The sequence below is a fragment of the Melanotaenia boesemani genome, chromosome 1 (genome assembly GCF_017639745.1).
Source record: "Melanotaenia boesemani isolate fMelBoe1 chromosome 1, fMelBoe1.pri, whole genome shotgun sequence".
Lineage (NCBI taxonomy): Eukaryota > Metazoa > Chordata > Actinopteri > Atheriniformes > Melanotaeniidae > Melanotaenia > Melanotaenia boesemani.
The window spans coordinates 24,235,134-24,254,799 of record NC_055682.1 but is presented as its reverse complement, the minus strand read 5'-3'; the positions used below and the strand labels follow the sequence as shown (position 1 = coordinate 24,254,799).

General features: G+C 37.7%; 1 protein-coding gene across 5 annotated transcripts in view; it reads left to right on the top strand.

Annotated features, from left to right (window-relative positions):
• The first annotated feature begins 1,730 nt into the window (after positions 1-1,730).
• Positions 1,731-19,666, top strand: part of hipk3b (homeodomain interacting protein kinase 3b) — a 40,005-nt gene continuing 22,069 nt past the window's right edge. For 3 of the 5 annotated variants that reach the window (XM_041985930.1, XM_041985922.1, XM_041985914.1), the window contains exons 1-2: positions 1,732-2,073; positions 9,466-10,774. In XM_041985930.1, the coding sequence (XP_041841864.1) occupies positions 2,001-2,073; positions 9,466-10,774 (1,382 nt within the window). In that variant the 5' untranslated portion in view covers positions 1,732-2,000. Of the gene's footprint in view, positions 2,074-9,465; positions 10,775-19,666 lie in introns of all 5 variants that reach the window. The other 2 variants (XM_041985910.1, XM_041985935.1) reach the window with 1 other exon arrangement.

Here is a 19,666-nt window from a genome sequence, read left to right as displayed (position 1 = left end):
ATCCTAAAATACAATTTATGTCCCAGCAAATTACATGATATAAACAATATCTACAAAGAGCTAATAGTTTCATAGAGGTGCAATAACTTGAGGCGCCAAACATAAATAAATAAATAAATAGACACAAAATTACCCACATGACCAAGACGAGACGTAAGACAGCCAAAAAAGCATGTTTACCATAATTAGACACAGAAATGATCAAACTGATGTCATTATATGTCTTTACATTTATCATACTTAGTCTAAAAACATAAATAAATACAATTAACTAAAATAAAATAAAATAAAAACATTACATTTGTTAAATTATGTTTGACTATAGACGCTAAAACATACCAAGCACGTGTATTCAGGTAATGTAAGAATTTACATTTTGCAGTAACACAACAATGACTCGTTTTGCAGTTCACAGTGTCGGTCGCCTCGCTGGGCAATAGGGGGAGGCAAATGATAGCTACCGAGAGCTCGCGCTTGTAGCTATGCATCTGTCCAGCCGCCCAAACAGACCAGAGCAAAAGACCACAGAGCAGTTATGAACCACCAGTAAACAAGCCTAATTTTTCACTCAAAAAATAATAAATAAATAAATTTGATATTTATAAATAGTTACTTTACATCACTTATTAAAAAACCATTTGTTTTGTGACTGATAGTGGATTAAACCCCCGGGGAAATTCTGTATTAGGTTTCAGAACTATCATGTCATAATTTGATCAAGTACAGATGAACTTTGTTACAGTGTTTGTGACTGTTAAAGTCCTCGTCAGTAATGGTGATTTATGGAAGACTGTATACTTCCTCTCATATACTCTTTCTGCCACGAGAGACTAACGGTTCCAACAATGGACCCTGTATTCATGTTTCCCATATTACCTGCCCAGCTGTGTTTACTCATGATAAATCAGACAAAAGACGTTTACACCTATTTTCTAGCTGACCAGGCCTGGTGGTTTGCTGTCTAGGGTGGGGACAGATAAGGACTGACAAAAACAAATGCCTTTTTGGTGGATTACAGTTGGTCACTCAGACAACAGGGGCTTATGAACAGCTTTCATTGTCAGCTGGGTGCCTTCTGGCCGTCTGAAAATCAGCTTGTACACCACCACTTACTTCCCTAAGATGTTTCTACCTTAAACAGTATGCTGAACAGCAAATCAGTTCAAGAGTGGGGTAGGCAACACCAGTACTCAAGTTCCACAGTCCTGCAAATTTTAGATGTTTCCCAGCTTTAACTCACCTGATTCAAATTACTGAGTCACTGCGTAGAACTTGATAAGCTGTTCGATCCATTTAATTTGAATCAGTTGTGTTTGAGCAGGGAAACATCTAAAACCTGTAGGACTGCTGCCCTTGGGGACCAGAATTGCCTACCCCTGCAGTTTTCAGCCCTAGCAGTCTGAAATAATGATTTTTATTTTTGCAATACAACTTTCAATGAAGCTGGCAGGTGATTTCACACACACACACAAAAAAGTTCTTAAATACAAGTTATTACCCACACACACACACACACACACACACACACACACACACACACACACACACACACACACACACACACACACACACACACACACGTGTGTATATATATAAATATTGTGCTACATTTCAAAGAAATTGACTTTTAAATCTCCATTTTTTGATCGACGTACCTGCTCTGTGATTGATTATTGTAGTCTGAGCGATGCCGTCAGTTCACAAACATTTGCTTCCAGTTGCTAGAGAAAAAGGGACATGTTAGAGGCTGGCAGGGCCGTGGAGCCGCACGTCTAGACAGGGGTAACGGCCACCCTTTCAGAGATGGGCAACGACGCCCAAAGAGGAGGGACGCGAATCTGAACTGCTTATATACAAGCCAGTTTTGGTGTGCTGTTTCTGGAGGCTCATATGCAAGAGTTATTTAATGTTTGAAATGTGGGAGATGGTGGCGTTACCGAGAGCGAGCTCTCCCTTCCTGTCGTCTAGGACAAGATGGCAGCAATGCAGGCGAACTGTGCATGGTATGGATTTATAAGTCCATAACATGTTCAGAGAAGCCCTGGATTATACTTATAGTGACTCTATGTGAAGGTAAGTTGATAACTGAAAGCTGCCTGTTGTGGTATCTGCTGAGATTAACCTTTGAAATGATAGTTTAAATGTGACGTATTACTAAGTCACAACTTAGCTATAAACTTAGCTAGCTAGGGTTTGGCTTTTTTTTTTTTATCTGTTTCAACATCGTCTTCGTACGCGGCAGTCTCAGTCGGGACTCAGTCAGTTTATTACTGGTGATTTTTTGCTATCCGTCAAACAGATGTGTTTATCTTGTTTATGGTAATAATTAACGTAAGTGCAACGAACACCCAAGCGTTGTCACGGCGACCGATTGTTGTCTGTTTTAATATTTACTAAGTTTCTTTGGCTTTTAATACTCATGGTCACCTGTTATTTTTATGTTTATATACTCTAATGATCAACGCGAACCGAGTGACTTAATTGGTTTCTTCAATCACCTGACTACATAAGTGGCTTGGTTAAACGTGGGGATGCTACATGTAATGGACCACATGCACATCATAAGCTAAACACTTTTTTAAATGATTAGTTTTTTTATTTGAATTTATGTATTGGTATATTTTTTAAATGTCTGCATAGCAAGTGTGCAATCTGAACATTGCTTGCTTTGTCCCTTATTACTGCTACTTTGTGTTTAATTTAATTAGCTAATTTGTGTTTTGGAACACACAATTGAAACTGAAACGAGACAGTTGTCATTACATTTTAATCTATCGGTGTTATTGTTGAAAAAAAACATACTTTTGAATTCACAGTCACACATACTACATTCAAAGTTGTTAATTTACATGTGATTTATAATAACGATGCAGGCTATTTTAATGTACCTAATAGGCCACAGAACTAGAAACTTAAGTCTTCACAGGATCTTGAAAACCTCTTTATTTAAAACCAAAATTTTTCCTCTGGTTAATAGCTGGCCAATATTATGAGGGTTTACTGACCTGGAAAAAAATTTACACTGATTAGTTTTCTGTGTTTAGTTCATTTATATTGCACAATTACACCTCTCTTTTATTTATTTATATGATAAATATTTAAGTTACCTGTCAAGATTGGCTAGCATAGACACAAGATAACTACAGGTGTAAGAACCTTTAGTTTATACTAATGATAAGTTAATCAGATAAAATTACAAATTAATCAAACTTAGTTTAATTGTTCTACTTTGGGGTTTGCCACAATCAACTGGGTGGTTTTATGGTTATGCTATAATTTTAGGTAAAATTGTTAACCCACAGCTATTAATATTGTGTGAATTTTCTTGGAGTTCCTTCTCCCCAGAAAAACAAATAAGCAAGTTTTTTGTTATAGTAATTGTAACAATTGTAACAAGTGCGTGCACACACAGATGATCCCACTTCCATCAGCGGACAGAGTGCGTGTGTTGGAAAACACGTCAGACAGCTGCAAATCAGACAAAAATATTTGAGTTTTTAAGATTTTTAAGATTCAGTCATGTGAAGATGGAAACACTCTTGTTTCAATGAGGAGCAGCTCAAGTATTTTTATTCTGCTCCGATGTTACCGCGATAGCATCACGGTCGCCATGGAAACATGGACAGTTGTACAAGTTGAATCTTAATTTCTGAGTCGTATTACATCTTAAAATGGGTCCAATATTCTTTGTAGTTTTTTTTTTTTTAACATCAACATGTTATCTCAGATCTAAATTCATGAGTATTTAGAGTGACTCAACTGAATGCAGCGGTTTCATCAGGACATTTAAAAAGTTCAACTTTTTTTCTTTTTTTAACTGACTTTGATTGTCATGTAAATAGACTCATTGTTTTATAAAAATAGTTATCTGAGAATGCCTTTAATATTCAAGAAAAATAGATGTTACACAATTAGCTCTAAATGAATCGATATCAAATGAAATTAGATTTAATCGACATATAATCAAAATAGGCGGTTGTGAATCAAATCGATTCAGCCCTAACCAGTAGATTGACCTTTTTACTATTTTTAAGTGCTTGTTTGTGGAGGTAGAATTTCCATGTTTGCAACTTGATGACAGTTCCTATTACATGTTTGAAAAATAACTGGTGCAAAATACATTCATGCTTTTTTTAAGCGGTAAATAGTAATATTTTGTTGTGACAGATAATAAATTTACCTATTTCTTTATTTGCGTATATGTCCTGCAAATAAACGGCATGCGACATGGCCCACTGGGACACTTGTGGGTGTTATCATTTTTTTTTGGTTGAAGGGGATGAAAAAGAAAAAGGCTGAAAGTATTGAATCTACCAAACCCTTCATTTAATAACTGGTCAATCATAAATTCACTTCCGCTTTGAATAAGTAGGTATTTTTTAAAAATGATATCTTTTACTAATGTTTAGTTGTTTCAAACACACAAGTCCATAATGGGAAATAGAACAAAAGCTAAAGACAGACATCACATTTCAGAAATCTGGTATATTTTTAGTTTACATAGGCATTATTCCAGTGCTTCCAAAAGCAAAATAAGGATACCTTATGTCGGCATTAAAAGTAGGAATATTACTCCAGACAAATGTGATTTTCACATGTTCATCTTGGGAGCATGAGAATAAACCAAATTCAATATATGATATATGAAACTCCACCCAAAACTATTTAATTTTTGCTTTGCCAACAATAAAAATGTAGTATAGTAAAATCTGAAAAGGGCTATCTTTTTTTCTAATGCACATATTTTATGAACAGTAGTTTATCTTATAAGGAGAAAATGGCCAAAGGACAGTCAGAAGTTCACCACTAAAATAACATAAGATCACATGCCTTAGAAAATAGAGTGCCTTTTATCTAATAAGTATGAAATATCAAGTTCACGAGACACAGGGACAGCACCACAGTGTTTAGTGAAGTTGTGGGGTGTGATCTACTGAAGGACATTAAGCCTGGCATTGTCCAAATGGAATGGGAACAGCATTGAAATCTGTTCTAACTTAAATAATTTAAATTTTGTTTCTCATTTCATTTTACGTACGTAAAATACTCACATAAAATACGCACATAAAATACTCATTTTAGGTATGTATTATACGTATCGGAGGCCCTTCGATAGACTGGTTACCTGTTCAGTCCTGTCTCTCACCTGTTTAATGCTGGGATAGGCTCCAGCTCCCCTGTGATTATGATTTAAAATAAGCGATATAAAAAATTAATGAATGAATAAAGTAAATTTATATCTGACGCAAGGAAAAAAGAAAAGAAAAGCTAAACAAATAGATGTACGCAGGATTAGTTTTCCCCTCTCCCAAAACTGTTTCGTGCCCCCTCTAATTTGTACCACCTGTTTAACATGGGTAGTGTTTATTTTTAAGTTGGATTATTTATATATTTAATATATTTTGTTTATTTATAAGGTATTAAGAAAACAAACTGTTTAGACCTCTAGTAACCCCCCCCCCCCTCATAAGTTACCCCTTCTGTAATTAATTGTGATGTAATCCACTTTCTTGCATGATTCAGAAATCTAAATTTTGAGATTCTTCTTTAGAAACAAGTTTTTTTTTCTGAGAAGCACTCAGTGTGCAGACCTCTCCCAAGCCATTATAATGTATTTTTATTTGCCAGTGATTGTGGGCATTAGTTTTTAAGTTAGAAGCTCTAATGGAAAAATGATCCATATCTCCCCATGGGCAGGCGGTAACCTACATCACATACCGGTGGTCACGTTACCATGAACTGCTAGCCAGTGAAAATAAACCCTGCATCATACCAACATCCGTGTTGAAGTGTGCAACTTGTTCCCATAGCTTTAAGTCTTCATCGGTTTTTGTTAGAAAATTATGCTGTATGATGTATAATCATACAGTTATATTGATAACCTCAGTGTCAAGGCTAAAAAAAGAAGCACATTTGTGGCTGTAGGACTGAGCGAATGCTCTTATGTCTATCTGCCGTCACGTTGTGAAGCAGCTGCTAACAAGAAACACTGAGAACTTCACAAAAACCACCAACAGACCAGTTTATTTTTGCTGTAACCAGCCATTTCATGTTATTTTTGGCATCTAATAAAAAAACAACCATAAGTTTTAAAACAGTAATATCATAATAAATGTTTTACCCACCAGTTAGAAAATGATCTGAACAAATTATTGCATAAAGATTCCAACATGTACTGTCACCATGAAAAACCTTTGAGGATCGACACTGAAAACCCAGTGGTATAACTCTTTAGCAACCTTTTGTTTTCACTGGCTAAAAGACCCGGATGTGAAGTTGCCTCTGCCCCACGCTAGAAAAGAATCCTTTAAAAAAATTCTGGATCCAGGCAGTGATGTGGATCGCAACCAAAATCTAATTACTTGTTCCTTTTTCCATTTCTGAGGTGTCATGAATTTTTTTTTTTTTTTTTTTTTTTTAATCAAAATCAGTCCATAACTTTTTTTAATATTATGTTTCTAACAGACATACAAACCAACTCAGCCAAAAACATAACCTCGGCCCTGGTGAAGGTAATAACATAAGGGAGCAGTGTCGTGGGAGTGAATGGTTGTCAATTCTACAGTGTGTTTTGTAAGGTGTTTTGTAGTCACAACACAGTTTTGTTCCATACTTCATGTAACTTCATTTCGCAACAGGAGTGAAGGATAATATTTACCCAGTTGTACGTCACATTTAGTCAAATAATATCTCACCTTGCTAACAACTTTTTCTTCATGTTTTAGTCCCAAAAGTCCTGTGTTGAATTGTCACACTTTATCATGTTGTCCTTTTTCATGAAGATTGTATCTGTGGTGGCAACACCTTTAAATGACAATTGCTAAACTTCTTGTTATCCATGGTTTAAAAATGTCTTACTAGTTGATGATATTGATAAAGTTACGTAAAATACAATTGTATTTTTTTAATGATATTTTATTTTGAAAATTGACTGTTCTCAATAGTTCTGTGTTTAACTGCGTCATTTACTCGGTGTACGTTGTTGCTGCTTATGTTAAAAATAGAGTAGGAACTAGGGCAGGATGACAAAACAAATCTTAACATTTGACCGTGTTTAAATCAAAATTAGTCTCAGTAGTAAGCATGAGACATTTTTAGTTGATCTATCTAGGGGTATCTCCCACAGCACAATGCAGTCCGCTATCTGGCGGTTATGCATCTCTAAGCTGGTTAATAACTACCAAGACAACCCAAAAGGGGGAAAAGCTAAAAATAAAATTATCAGCCCACGGACTGAGGAAGAGAAAATGAGCTGAAACGTAAGAGAGAATAAGTGAAGCTGAAGAGAGGCATGAAAGTGGGGTTGAGACTGAAACTGAACTCAGTATCTTTCCAAACAGTTTAAGTAGTTGACAAAAAGGCTTGGATTCAGAACAGTGATCAAGGACAGATTAATACATTTTACAATTTTTGTCGTCTGTTGTAAACACCAACAGGAGGTGTGACTAACTTGTTTAATCACCTGAAAAGGCATCACCCCAGCAATTATGCAGAAAGCATGAAAATGTAGGTCGATAAGACTCAGTCCAGCAGTTCATGCCATGCAAATGTCTACTAGAAAAGCATAATCTCATAATTTGTGGTCACCATATGAAAAGCATTCAAAACGAAACGAAGAGATTACTCAGTCAGTTTCACATGTCATAGCAAAAGACACAATGCCCATTTCAACTCGAACAATTGGGAGCTGGTATGCTCTGCAACCACGTGTACTTAAAAACAAGTGGTTAGGCTATAAAGCACATGTCACAATAGAGAAAAATGCAACATAGTCACCAGAACTTGCTTGTGAACACCATGATAAGTATCTTGGAGCTGTACAACATAGAAACTGAGAATATTTGTGACACTGGGTGGCTTTCAAACTTTGTGGCCGGGACAGTTATTTGTTTTGGTTGATGTTTATCGTTTCCTTTTTGAGTCCTGTTTTAGTTGATTTGGTGAAGTGTTTTTTAACAGCAAAGATAGTAATATGGACTGTGATTGTGCAATGAGTTGTCAAAACAAAAGCCTGACCTTATCTCACTGCTCCGAATAGAGTCAAAGGGATAGTTCGTGGTGTTAGTGTTATCATCAACACAACTGTGCTCTTCATCAGGGGCATGTATTTTAGGTTATTCTTTAGAGTGACTAAAAGCCCAAACCTAGCCTGTCTGTTGCAGACATTTTTTAAAATGATATCTTTTTTTAGTGAGTGGAACTTGCCATGCATAAGACTCAAGAACTGAGGTTAAAAAACATGGTAAACATGGTTCTGTAAATTTAGTGTTGATTAAAGTACAGAAGACTCTTGAGGCAACTTAAGTATCTGTAAAAATGCTCCAAAATGAAAGTAGGTCATAAGCTCCAGTATAGCACACAGACATGGTCTGAAAAAACACACAAAAAAAAACCCTTTTCAAAGAAGATCATAATCATGAAATTTGTTATTCCACTTAACTGTCCTGTTTTGTTGATCATAACTTGGTTTTAGAATATTGAGGAAGATCAGGTTGTTTTCATACACATGAAGTGTTTTTTCCTCCCTCAAACATACACATATACATAAATTACAGGGGAGGAGAGAAGAATAAACCATGTCTTTGACATGTGGGCCTGATAATGCTTTGAGACTTTGTTTTACTCAGTTTGTCTATTGCTCATCCATTGGTTGCCTAGATACCTGCAGTGGGATGCATGGAAATAGCAGGAGTAGGTCAGGCAAACCTTTGAGAAGTTACTCATCTGCTGTATGGATGTGCTGGTGGGATCACCATGGGTAGGGTGGAATGGTGATACACTGTTCTACACTACGTTCTGCATCCCTCATCCATTCCATACTAGTTGTGGAAAAGGGATGTGTGTGATTAGTTTATGACATAAATAACTCTTGCTGCTTCAGTAGTTGGTAGTAGAAATAGTTTTTGATGAAACCAGTTGTTAATAATTTATTGTTGTACCAGAAAGGTTAACAGTCCAAAAGATTTTTCAGCCACTTCGTAGTAGCCATTTAATGCAGATGTGATGAGGCTTAATATTATTAATTATTTAGTTTTGCTCAGTTTTGCCTGTTTGCTTACTTTTTAAGTTGGCAAGGCATGCATTTCCCCTTTTAATCAGTAGGAAAAGTAGCCACCCACAACTTCACTGTAATGCAATCATCAAAGCTATTAAAACATCCAAAAATTGGAATTGGTGATGTCTTGTCTTGTGGACTTCTGGTAACTTAAACTTACTTTTTGAACTTAAACAGACAAAAAAAAAAGACTGTGGGAGAATTAGACTGTTAATTGTTTTTTGACTGATGTAAGATCAACGTAGTTTTTGTATGGCACCGTATGTTTTACAGTACCAGTGTCAACTTTGAGTGTATTCTAATTTTGTATTTCTGATTTATAGAAATGACAGCATTCTATCTAACATGGCAGAGAGCCAAAGTGGATTTCTGTGGATCTAATATCCTGTTGCTTTATTCACTCTCCGCAGGTATGGCCTCACAAGTCTTGGTCTACCCACCACACATTTATCAAACCCAGACAAGTGCCTTTAGCAGTGTGAAGAAACTCAAAGTTGAGCCCAGCAGCTGTGTGTACCATGAGAGGACACACCTGCGGACTTATCTGAACAGCAGAACCCTTGGCATCGTGCACCCAACTAAGCAAGCCCACTCGTTTGTGAACCGAGACTTGGCAGTGGGCCTAAACGTACGTGGAGGACAGGAGTACCCGGTGCAGACAGTGGTTGTGCGTGGCGTACAAAGACAACAGCCCAGTAAAAGAGGAGGAGGAGCACGCCCGTTTGTGGCTCAGCAGCATCAAGAGGCGGGGGCTGTCCACTCACAGGGCAAGGAACAGCAACATCAGACAGACATAGCAAGTGGAAGCAGCAGTGGAGCAACAGGGGCAGGAGGAGGGGGAAGGGGAGAGGGCTGTAGTGGAGGAGTTGAGGGAGGAGGAGAGGAGGAGGGTGACAGAAAAGAGAACTGGGGAGGTCTGAACTCACCTGACAGCTCTCAGCGATGTGGGCTGAAACGTAAAAGTGAGGAGCTGGATAACCGAGGGAGCACCATGCAGATTGTGGAGGAACTGTCAATGTTGCCTGCTATGTTGCAAACGACGAATGTGGGGAATGCAGCCGTGACAGCGCCAGCTGTTGTTGGGGCTGGAGGGGGCCCCTCCAAACAGGGTGTAGGGCATGGGGGTGTAGGTGCAGCTGGAGGGGCAGGAGGAGGGGATGGAGACTATCAGGTAGTGCAACACGAGGTCCTGTGTTCCATGAAAAATACTTATGAAGTGCTGGATTTCTTGGGACGTGGCACATTCGGCCAAGTAGTAAAGTGCTGGAAGAGGGGGACAGGTGAGGTAGTGGCTGTGAAGATCCTGAAGAACCACCCTTCATACGCACGGCAGGGGCAAATCGAAGTCGGCATTCTTGCTCGTCTGAGTGGGGAGAATGCAGATGAGCACAACCTGGTGCGAGCTTTTGAATGCTTCCAGCACCGCAGCCACACCTGCCTGGTATTTGAGATGCTTGAGCAGAACCTGTACGATTTCTTGAAGCAGAATAAGTTCAGCCCGCTCCCCCTGAAAGTGATCAGACCTGTACTACAGCAGGTAGCTACAGCTCTGAAAAAATTGAAGAGCATGGGTCTGATTCACGCGGACCTGAAGCCAGAGAACATAATGCTGGTGGACCCAGTGAGGCAGCCCTATAGGGTGAAGGTTATAGACTTTGGCTCAGCCAGTCATGTGTCCAAAGCAGTGTGTTCGACGTACCTCCAATCTCGGTACTATAGGTGAGTACAAGAATTTTCTGACACTTTCTAACTAACCAGGTTTAGAGCTCTGTGCATTTGAAACTAATTTCAGGCTCTTTTGGAGTCCAGACTGCCATGTTTCATTTAAAAACGTCCTTCCTCTTGCAAAACAAGGAAATGCCGCCTGTATTGCACAACATCCTGCATATTTAGGAACCACCTGGCCTGGTTGGATAAAAATGTGACCTTGCAGTGTTCATTAGCAGACAACAATGTGGCCTCTAATGTCCCTGCTGCTTGCAAATAGACTTAAAGCAGTTAATAATAGGACAGGTTTACATTGTTATCATTTATTGTATTTTTTTGCAGTTTTGAGCTGCAGTGGCCTTAAGAGTTTAAAAGATTTATGAAGATTATGTTGTGATTTTAGAAAAATTAAAAAGTAAATACTTGAAAGCTGATACTAATATTGTTTGTACAGTTGGATTCAATCAAGTAAGGCTGGGACAGAAATTTCTAGATGTTATGCCTGGCATGGTAATAGAGACGATACCTTTTTGTTTTTTGAACGATGTTTTTGATGCTCTTGGACATGTGATAGGATATCAGTGATAGGAATCAAACATATAATTATTATTAATTAGAAAAACAGGCCTGAACTGATATCAGCTGTTATGTAATTACTAGGAACAGTACAGTTCACTATGTGATTTGCATCATTTAGTAGTTTGCATTTAAACATAGAGATAATAAGAAGCCATTTTGTGATAATAGGTGGTTTTGTTTCCATAATTGAATTGGTGTTGTATATGAAGCAGAGTTTCCCCCAGGATTGTTTTTTAAACCCGCCTTGAATTTCACCATTATCTTACATAACCTGACTCTCCCTCGGGTTCCTTTCTTTTCTTTTAAAAATTGTTAGCGTACTCAGCTGAAAATGCAACCAAGAATGAGTAAATACAGAAAACTACCTGACATCATTAAGTTTTATTAAACGTAACTGTAACTAATGGGAGGTTGAACGGATAGTTTAATGAACCTCTGAGAGCAAGAAGCTTCTCGCAGAATATGAATTGATCAGACCAAAACGAACTTTTGTCTTGTTCTTGCGGCTTTGAGACAAAGAAAGAAGTTGCTACTTCTCGTGGAGTGTGTAACAAGCTTGACTCCGCTCTGTCACCTCTTTGCTGCCACTCTTCAGCGAGCCGCAGTAAAACTGGACAGGAAGCTGAGACTCCAGTTTTTGTTTTTCAAAATTAAATGATTTCCAAACCAGTGTCACATAAGTACAATTTTGTACTCTTAATATTATCTTATTACTCTTACACAAGTATAGAATTTATGTTTTATGAATCCATTCAGACAATATAATTTACATTTGTAACATCTGAAAAAAAAAAATTAAAATAACTCTGAAGGCATGGTCGATTTTATTTTGCTGTGACGGTGCGCCACGATCATTTACATGTAGCGGAAACCTCTTGAAGGCATGTGTGCTTGTGTATCATTGTAAATAGGTATGTAAATGTAGTTTAACTTCATTTGTAAGGCTACTCTAATTTCCTATATTGTAGCATGATACAATATAGGAATAACATTTGTTTGAGAACAGTCAATGTGCTGCTAACAGTCTTTGAACCTCTACAATAAATACAGCTGACATAGTTGTAATTTTTACCTTCAGGAAGAAGGTAATTGAGAATTTAGCTATCATCCTGGTGGCTACCAGGCAGCATTTATTATGAGGGAACAATGCCATTGGCATGGTAAATAGAGGGCATAGTTTGCCATGGCAAAGGTTTACCATGCTAATATTCTTTATTAGACAACTGTTATTAGCTGGTGTGCCATCTCTGCATCAGCTTGATTTTGTTGGTAAACTGAATCTGCAAAAGCGTTTTTGTGTCGTTACCTAGTTGGTAAATGTCACAATGGGATGTGTGATGACCATGTTGAGATATTAAATGAGTGAAGTATTATTACTTACTATCAGTTCATTATACTTTCTCTACACTGAACGTTTCTGACTGATTGTAAATCTGAACAATTGGGAATCTAGGTAAATGCACAAATTAAGGCAATAAATGTTGTGCTTATAAACTGTTGGTTACTCAAACTTGGTTTGCCGGTGTGGACTGGAACTATATTCAGCGTTAGCTGTCATAGTGAACGGGATTTACATGGAATTTGAATAATTTTCATTGATTGTACACTGTACCAGTAAAGCAGCAGGGGATTCACGCTATCAACGAAAATGGATGTAAACATTTGCATTGATGTCTGTCTACATTTTCATCCGCTGTAGATTTCCTCATCACTTTAAGCAGACAGTACTCACTTTGACCCTCTTCTTCCACCACAGATTTATGTGAACAATGGAAAATTATTTGTTAGTGTCACTCAGTTATTGTATTTTTTTTTCATCGTATTTCTATTATGTTGTTGTAAATTCACCTTTATTTAAGGAAGTTGCTGAAAATAGAACTGTCATACTTTGCTGTACTTTCATGGGCTAGGAAGTGAGCACTGCAGCTGTTACAGTTTGTCAGCTCGGTCAGCTTCCAGTTTTGGTGACCGGCAGTTTCTCACAAGTCCTGCATGGTGTTGTATTTTGATACAACATACATCAATACTGTTCCTGACTTGAGAATGCTGGCAACTAACAGCCTTTCTGGGTACACATCGGTTGCACCAGAATTCATTCATTCTGTGCCAGAAGTACTGTCTCAGAAAAATCTATTCTTAACTCTCCTTTTGATATTTGACTATTTACAGATGGAAGATGGTTTCAGACCTAAGTGATAAACAGAAGATTTTACTACAATTGTTAAACTCAAATTAAAGTCTCAGCTTTAACATGAGTTGAAGTAGAGTACGAGAAAGAACTACATTACAGATGTAGTCTTTAAGGTTTAGACATAATCTAAGATGTTTTGGTATTTTATGTGGAATTCTTTGCTGTCAATGACTGTTTTGTCAAAATGATAATAGTATTAATCCTTCCTGTGCGGTTACTGTATGTTCTTTCCATCAGAACTTATGACCTTATGTGCATCTGCTTTTTTGTTTGGTACGGCAAACTGTCCAAGTGAGTGCAAAAACCCCAAAATTGCAACCTTTTGAAAGTACTGTGGTTTTAGTCACTCCTTCCTTATAAGCAAATTGGAAATGGGTTTTAAAACATGACCAATTTTCAGAACAACAGCCATTTATAGAAATTACAGAAAGGGAAAATTCCTCAGTTTCTTACTCACTGATAGCCAGGTAGTGAGTGAGTTCATAATATTTTCCATAACCTATTTTACTGTCAGGATTTAATAGCCACCACATCTCTCATTTGCTATTCTTAGTGGTATAAAACCAATAACAAAATTCAAAAGTCATTAAGCAGAAAATTGAAGCCTGTTAAAGAGTAGAAGGTCAGTGTTTTGTGTTAATCAACAATCCTAATCTTGGAAACAAGGACTTCTTAACTTGTTTGTCATACTTATAATTAACAATTGGTGTCTTTTGTTTGTAAAGTTCCTGCATGGATTAGCCACAATTCTTCATATAGACACTGGTCCTGATAGATTGATGCGTGGGTCTATGTTTATAGCTCAATGACACGTTAGTAGATCATCTCAAACAGACCACTCCCATCAGTCTTTTTCTCACGTTCATTTGCACTGCTTAGTAAATCTTGCCACAATTAAAAGGGCTACATCACACACATTTCTTTCAATATTGATTTTGAGCAACTCGCATACCATGTTCGGACTTGTTTACACTGCATGATAAATACAAATGGCAGTTAAATTTGGTTACAGTCTACAATACAAAAATACTTTTTATTTAGATTTGGTCTCTGTAGTTTGTGCCCCTTCTAAGAGACAGGAATATGCAAGGCATACTGTGAAGGAACAGCGTTGCTGAGGCTGAGTGTGGAGGTTTGCTTAAAATAGCTCATGGGACACTGGCCAGTGTGCTTTGACTTCTATAGATGGTGAAACACATAAGCAGCCAAAATGAAATAAGGACAGCTTGATATGCCAGAGAAGCCCTGACTTACTCGCTCAAGGTCAATCAACTCAACAACATCAGCTGTTTTGATTTATGTACAGTACAAGTAAAAAGTTTGGACACATTTACCAATTACATTTAATGGGAAAGTGTGTCCAGACTTTTGAGTGGTACTATCTGTCAGTTTGCTGTATGTGTGAAAACTATATTTTGATATGTTGGTATTTAATATTTTAATACTTAAATAAATATTTAAATAAATCTGTCATCAACATTTACAGATACACCAGGCCTTTAGAGATTTCTGCAGCCTACAAGCATTTGGCTGGTGGCCACTTGTAATTTGCCAACCAGGTCTGCGCAGTCAGCTAAGCTGCAAATCTCACAGCTTCACTGTAAAATGGCATTACACATAATTTCATTACAGTTTACAGTAGTTCAATTTTAATGAGTTTGCAAATATTTAATGGTATTTCTGTGCTAATACACTAATGTGTTTTGAAATCAGCGAATGCTGTTTTCTGCCATTTAGATTATGATAATCTTACTGTTGATCACATGGCACCCCAAGGACAAATACCTGTCTCTGGAATTATTTAGAAGAACAGACTACCACATAAGACTAATACGGGCTAATTTAAAATAGATGGAAATTAATTTCATCTAGATTTCCGTGCTCCATGAAAGCTTAAGCTGTATCGACACATGTAATGTTTGGACTAATACGACTGGATTTACTCTACCCTGAAAAGTAGGTCTATGAGCAAATAATCCTCCAGACAGCCTTAAAAACATGTTTTGCATAGGGAGAATTGATGGATACAAATGCATTTCCTCTTGATGAACAGTGTACTTCTTTTGGTTAGTAGGTACTGATTGTTTTAAAATATTTCAGCTTGGATTGACTGGTCTGTCTAGGTACTAAATGTTGAATATAAGATTGAACTCTCTTGATTGTGTACCAGCATGTTTGTAATAATACTGCTGATCACTTTAGTCCAACTCTTTGTCACAACAGTCGGATTTGAGTCTCTTTTGCCTGCAGTGTGAACGGAGCCTCGGGTAGCTCAACAGTTCAAACAAATATAGAAAAAGAAAACTGCACACAGTTTTTTCAAATGTAGGATAATCTTTGCATTCCAGAAAATCTGAGTTCTATGTTTTCCTTCAAATAATTATAAAGGGTGAGATGAGTATTTGTAGGATTTTACCTTGAAATGATATCAGTTGTCCCCGAGGCCATGCTGCTGGCAACTACATACTAAGATGTTTTGTTCTCAAGGATGGAAATTGCTGATAGGTTGGACAATTTACTGTGAATTCTGGTGTCACAACGTTTTGTACTTTTGTGCTTAAAACATTAACTGAATTAATTTATTCTTAACATTACTAAATTCTACTAATCAGTTAGATTAGACAAAGTTAGACATTTTTACAAAATTGCTCTTGAATATTTGAGATACCCTGAGCTACAGGTTTTCTTTATATAATAATAAGCTGAGCTACTATATATGCAATCAGTTTTAGAATGTCTTGTGGAAAAAAAAAACAAGCTTCTTAAATACTGGCTCTTATGTCAGCACATTGAGTGGTTTACATCTGTAAAACGTGTCTAAGTCTTTGTGGCCTTAATCTAAGGTCCAGGCAGTTCAGACTGCATGTGCTGCCGCCTCTCTATGCCACACTGCTTCTGTGTTCCACTTAATAATGCAGGATGCCCTGAGAGTGTGTGGAATTACAGTTCTTAGAAGAGACATGCAGTAAGACTCTGCTCTCTCATCATGGAGTAACCATTTTGCAGGTTTTTCTTTGTGGCTAAGCTTATGCCAACTTCATAGTCGGCCAACTGGGTTTTTCTATTTCCCATTTTAATTTAAAGACAGGTGTAAGCATAACATGTCAAAGCCTAACTCTTAGTGTGTAGCCACTCTTGTTTGCTTTTCTGTGAGCACTTTACACTACATACCTCCCTGTGAGGACAGAACAGGGTGGATCACAGGGCTATTTCTGGACTTTGATATATTAGCCATGAATAAAGACAAAGTTAATTTCTCTTCTCTGCCAGGGTCCTCATTGCAAACAATATGGTGGAAGTAGTTTTGTTTCTTGTTTGTGTTTTTTTTCTTTTTGTCTTTTTTTCTTTCTTTCCCTTTTCTTTACATAAATTGTAAAGTTAGTAAAACTTGGAAAAGGTGCATAAACAGTTTACCTGACAAAGGAGCGGGAAAGGTCTTTGCTTCATGTGGTACACAAACCGAAGCTAATTATTTTACTAAGGACAGGGGAATGTCTGGAAGTATATCCTTTTCAGCCTGGCTTTTATCTAGAACAAATCCAATCCATTTAACAGCCTGTTGCTCTAAAGCTCCTATAATAAAAACAGAGAAATACAGGCTGGGTCAACCAAACATGTTTCAGTATTTGTCTGTGACCTGGCAAGATATCAGGATAGAAGAACTCATTTACAATATTTGATTAGGTCTTCTTAACTTCTGAGTCAACAATTTAGTTTGTGCATACAACGTCCTGTTTGCATTAGTTATATATATAATATAATATAATATAATATAATATAATATAATATTGCTTTGCACTTTACAGGCTTCGTAAATAAAGAAACTAACTGTGAACAATGAAAATAGACGAAGATGATAAAAGGGAAGCATCTTTTTCATGTGAAGAATAGAGTTGACCAGACAGCAAAGTAATATTCCTTCCATAACATTTGTGGGCACCCTGACATCCCCCCCCCCCAAATTGTTGATCATGGTGGACTCTTTTCCATCAAAACTAGCAGCTGCATTCTTCTTTACTTTGGATCTTGTTCTGAAGTGACTTTGTCAAAACAAAATATTTAACACTGCAGGAGGTCAGCCTAAAACAATCTCCATCCATTTATTTTCTACCGCTTATCTGGGGTCGGGTCGCAGGGGCAGCTGCCTAAGCAGGGAAGCCCAGACTTCCCTCTCCCCATCCACATTCACCAGCTCTTTAGGGGGGATCCCGAGGGGCTCTCAGGTCAGTCAAGAGATGTAATCCCTCCAGCGTGTCCGGGGTCTTCACTGAGGTCTCCTCTAAAGGGGGATGTGCCCAGAACACCTCACCGGGGAGGGATCCAGGAGGCATTCTAACCAGATGCCTGTGCCACCTCATTTGGCTCTAATCTACTTTACTCTGAGCCCCTCCCGGATGACCGAGCTTCTCATCCCATCTGTAAGGGAGAGCCCAGCCACCCTGTGGAACAAACTCATTTTAGCCACTTATATTGGTAATGTCTTCTTACATAAAATGCACTAATAAATGTATTTAAATAAGATGACTTTCTTTCTCTAATCTTTCTTCTTTTTTTTGGTGCAACACTGAAACAGAGAAGTGAGCTGTAAACTAAAGCATGGTTACAGAGAGACCTGACAATACTGCTGGAAGATTCAGAAAGTTCTTTGAAGGTTTATCTGTTTTTTTGCGTTCTTTCCCTCAGACTGAAAGTGTTCTTCATATAACACACACAAGTCTATGTGCAAAGCTTTGAGGTTGTGAGGAGACAGTGATATAAGAGACAACTCATGTCTCATTCGTTGTCATTAATTTTCAACCCGTGCTGTCAGCAGACCTCATATGCATTCTTCTGTCTTGTGACTGAGGAAAAAACACATTCAGCTTTTGTATGTTTGCTGCCCTCTGAAGCATCAGAATCAGACTGACAGCAATAAATAGACTGTGAAAGTGTAATGATGATGCAGTCATCTGTTGTTGTTTGAGTTGTGATAGAGCCTGAGTTGGTTTCTGGATGAATCACTGCAGGTTTAGGTGAAGCTATGAGGCATGTGGTTGAGGCATATGATAGTTTCAGTTTTGCCTGTGCTAAAGTTGACTGTCGTCATTTTTATACTGTGCCCACTTTGTTACATTACGTCAGTGTTATGCACTTAACAAAAGACAGGATACTAGTCCATCACCTGGCTTTTTGCTGTACCTGTCATTTTCTTCTGTGGTTGTTGCACGTGACGATGAACAGTCACGAGGCTTTAGTTTCTCCAGCATTCAGTGGCCCCTCAGCTTGTACGTCATATCCTTAGGATGGAAAACAGATTCAGTTTCATTGGAGGGTGGTGAGGCTTTACTTGCGTTGATTAGGACGGAGATGTGCAACCATAGCAACATCCACTTATCCCTTCAAATGAAAGGAGAGGGTCCTACTGCTTTCTGTTTTGTTCTCTGTATTTCAGTATGTGACTGCACATGTCATGCAGTTGTGGATTCACTAGAAAATAGTATGAAGAAAAGACAATGTGTGAGTTTGGTTTGTCGCTTAAACCTTGACTGGAATCAGTAGTAAGCACACCAGTAAGATCTCTACATTTAGAGACTCATGAACATCACTTTACTTCTAGATCTGTCAAAGGTTTTTGTCCTATCAAGACCAGCAGTTTATTGTAGTTTTTTATTGATCAGAACAAACTTCTGGCTGTATCGCATGCTGTTAGATGAAATGCTGCATTCCCTAGTTGATCCCATTTTTTGATATTACACTGGAAACAAATAACTTTTTTAAAAGCCATTATATTGAATTATTATGGCATATCTTTCATCATTTGCTTGGCACCTGTTTTGACTTTTAGAAATGTATGCTTGTTTACAAAGGTTTATTGGAACGTGCACAGATGCTTTAATCCCGTGAGTCTTTGAACTCACTGAATGGGAGTTTTTGTTGGACTTTTGACTTTCGATACTGGGAAATATAAGTTTTTGGTTTCAAGATGACCTCAACTAGACCTTCCTAATCCAGCCAGCGGTGCACAGCCTCATAGTATATTGCTATATACTAGCCTCGTGTTTTGATTATTTTAGGGTTATGGTAGTATGTGTTAGGGCAAGTGATGTGGTACAATTTTCAACTGGCCAACTAAGGGCAACAAATGGCAACTACTG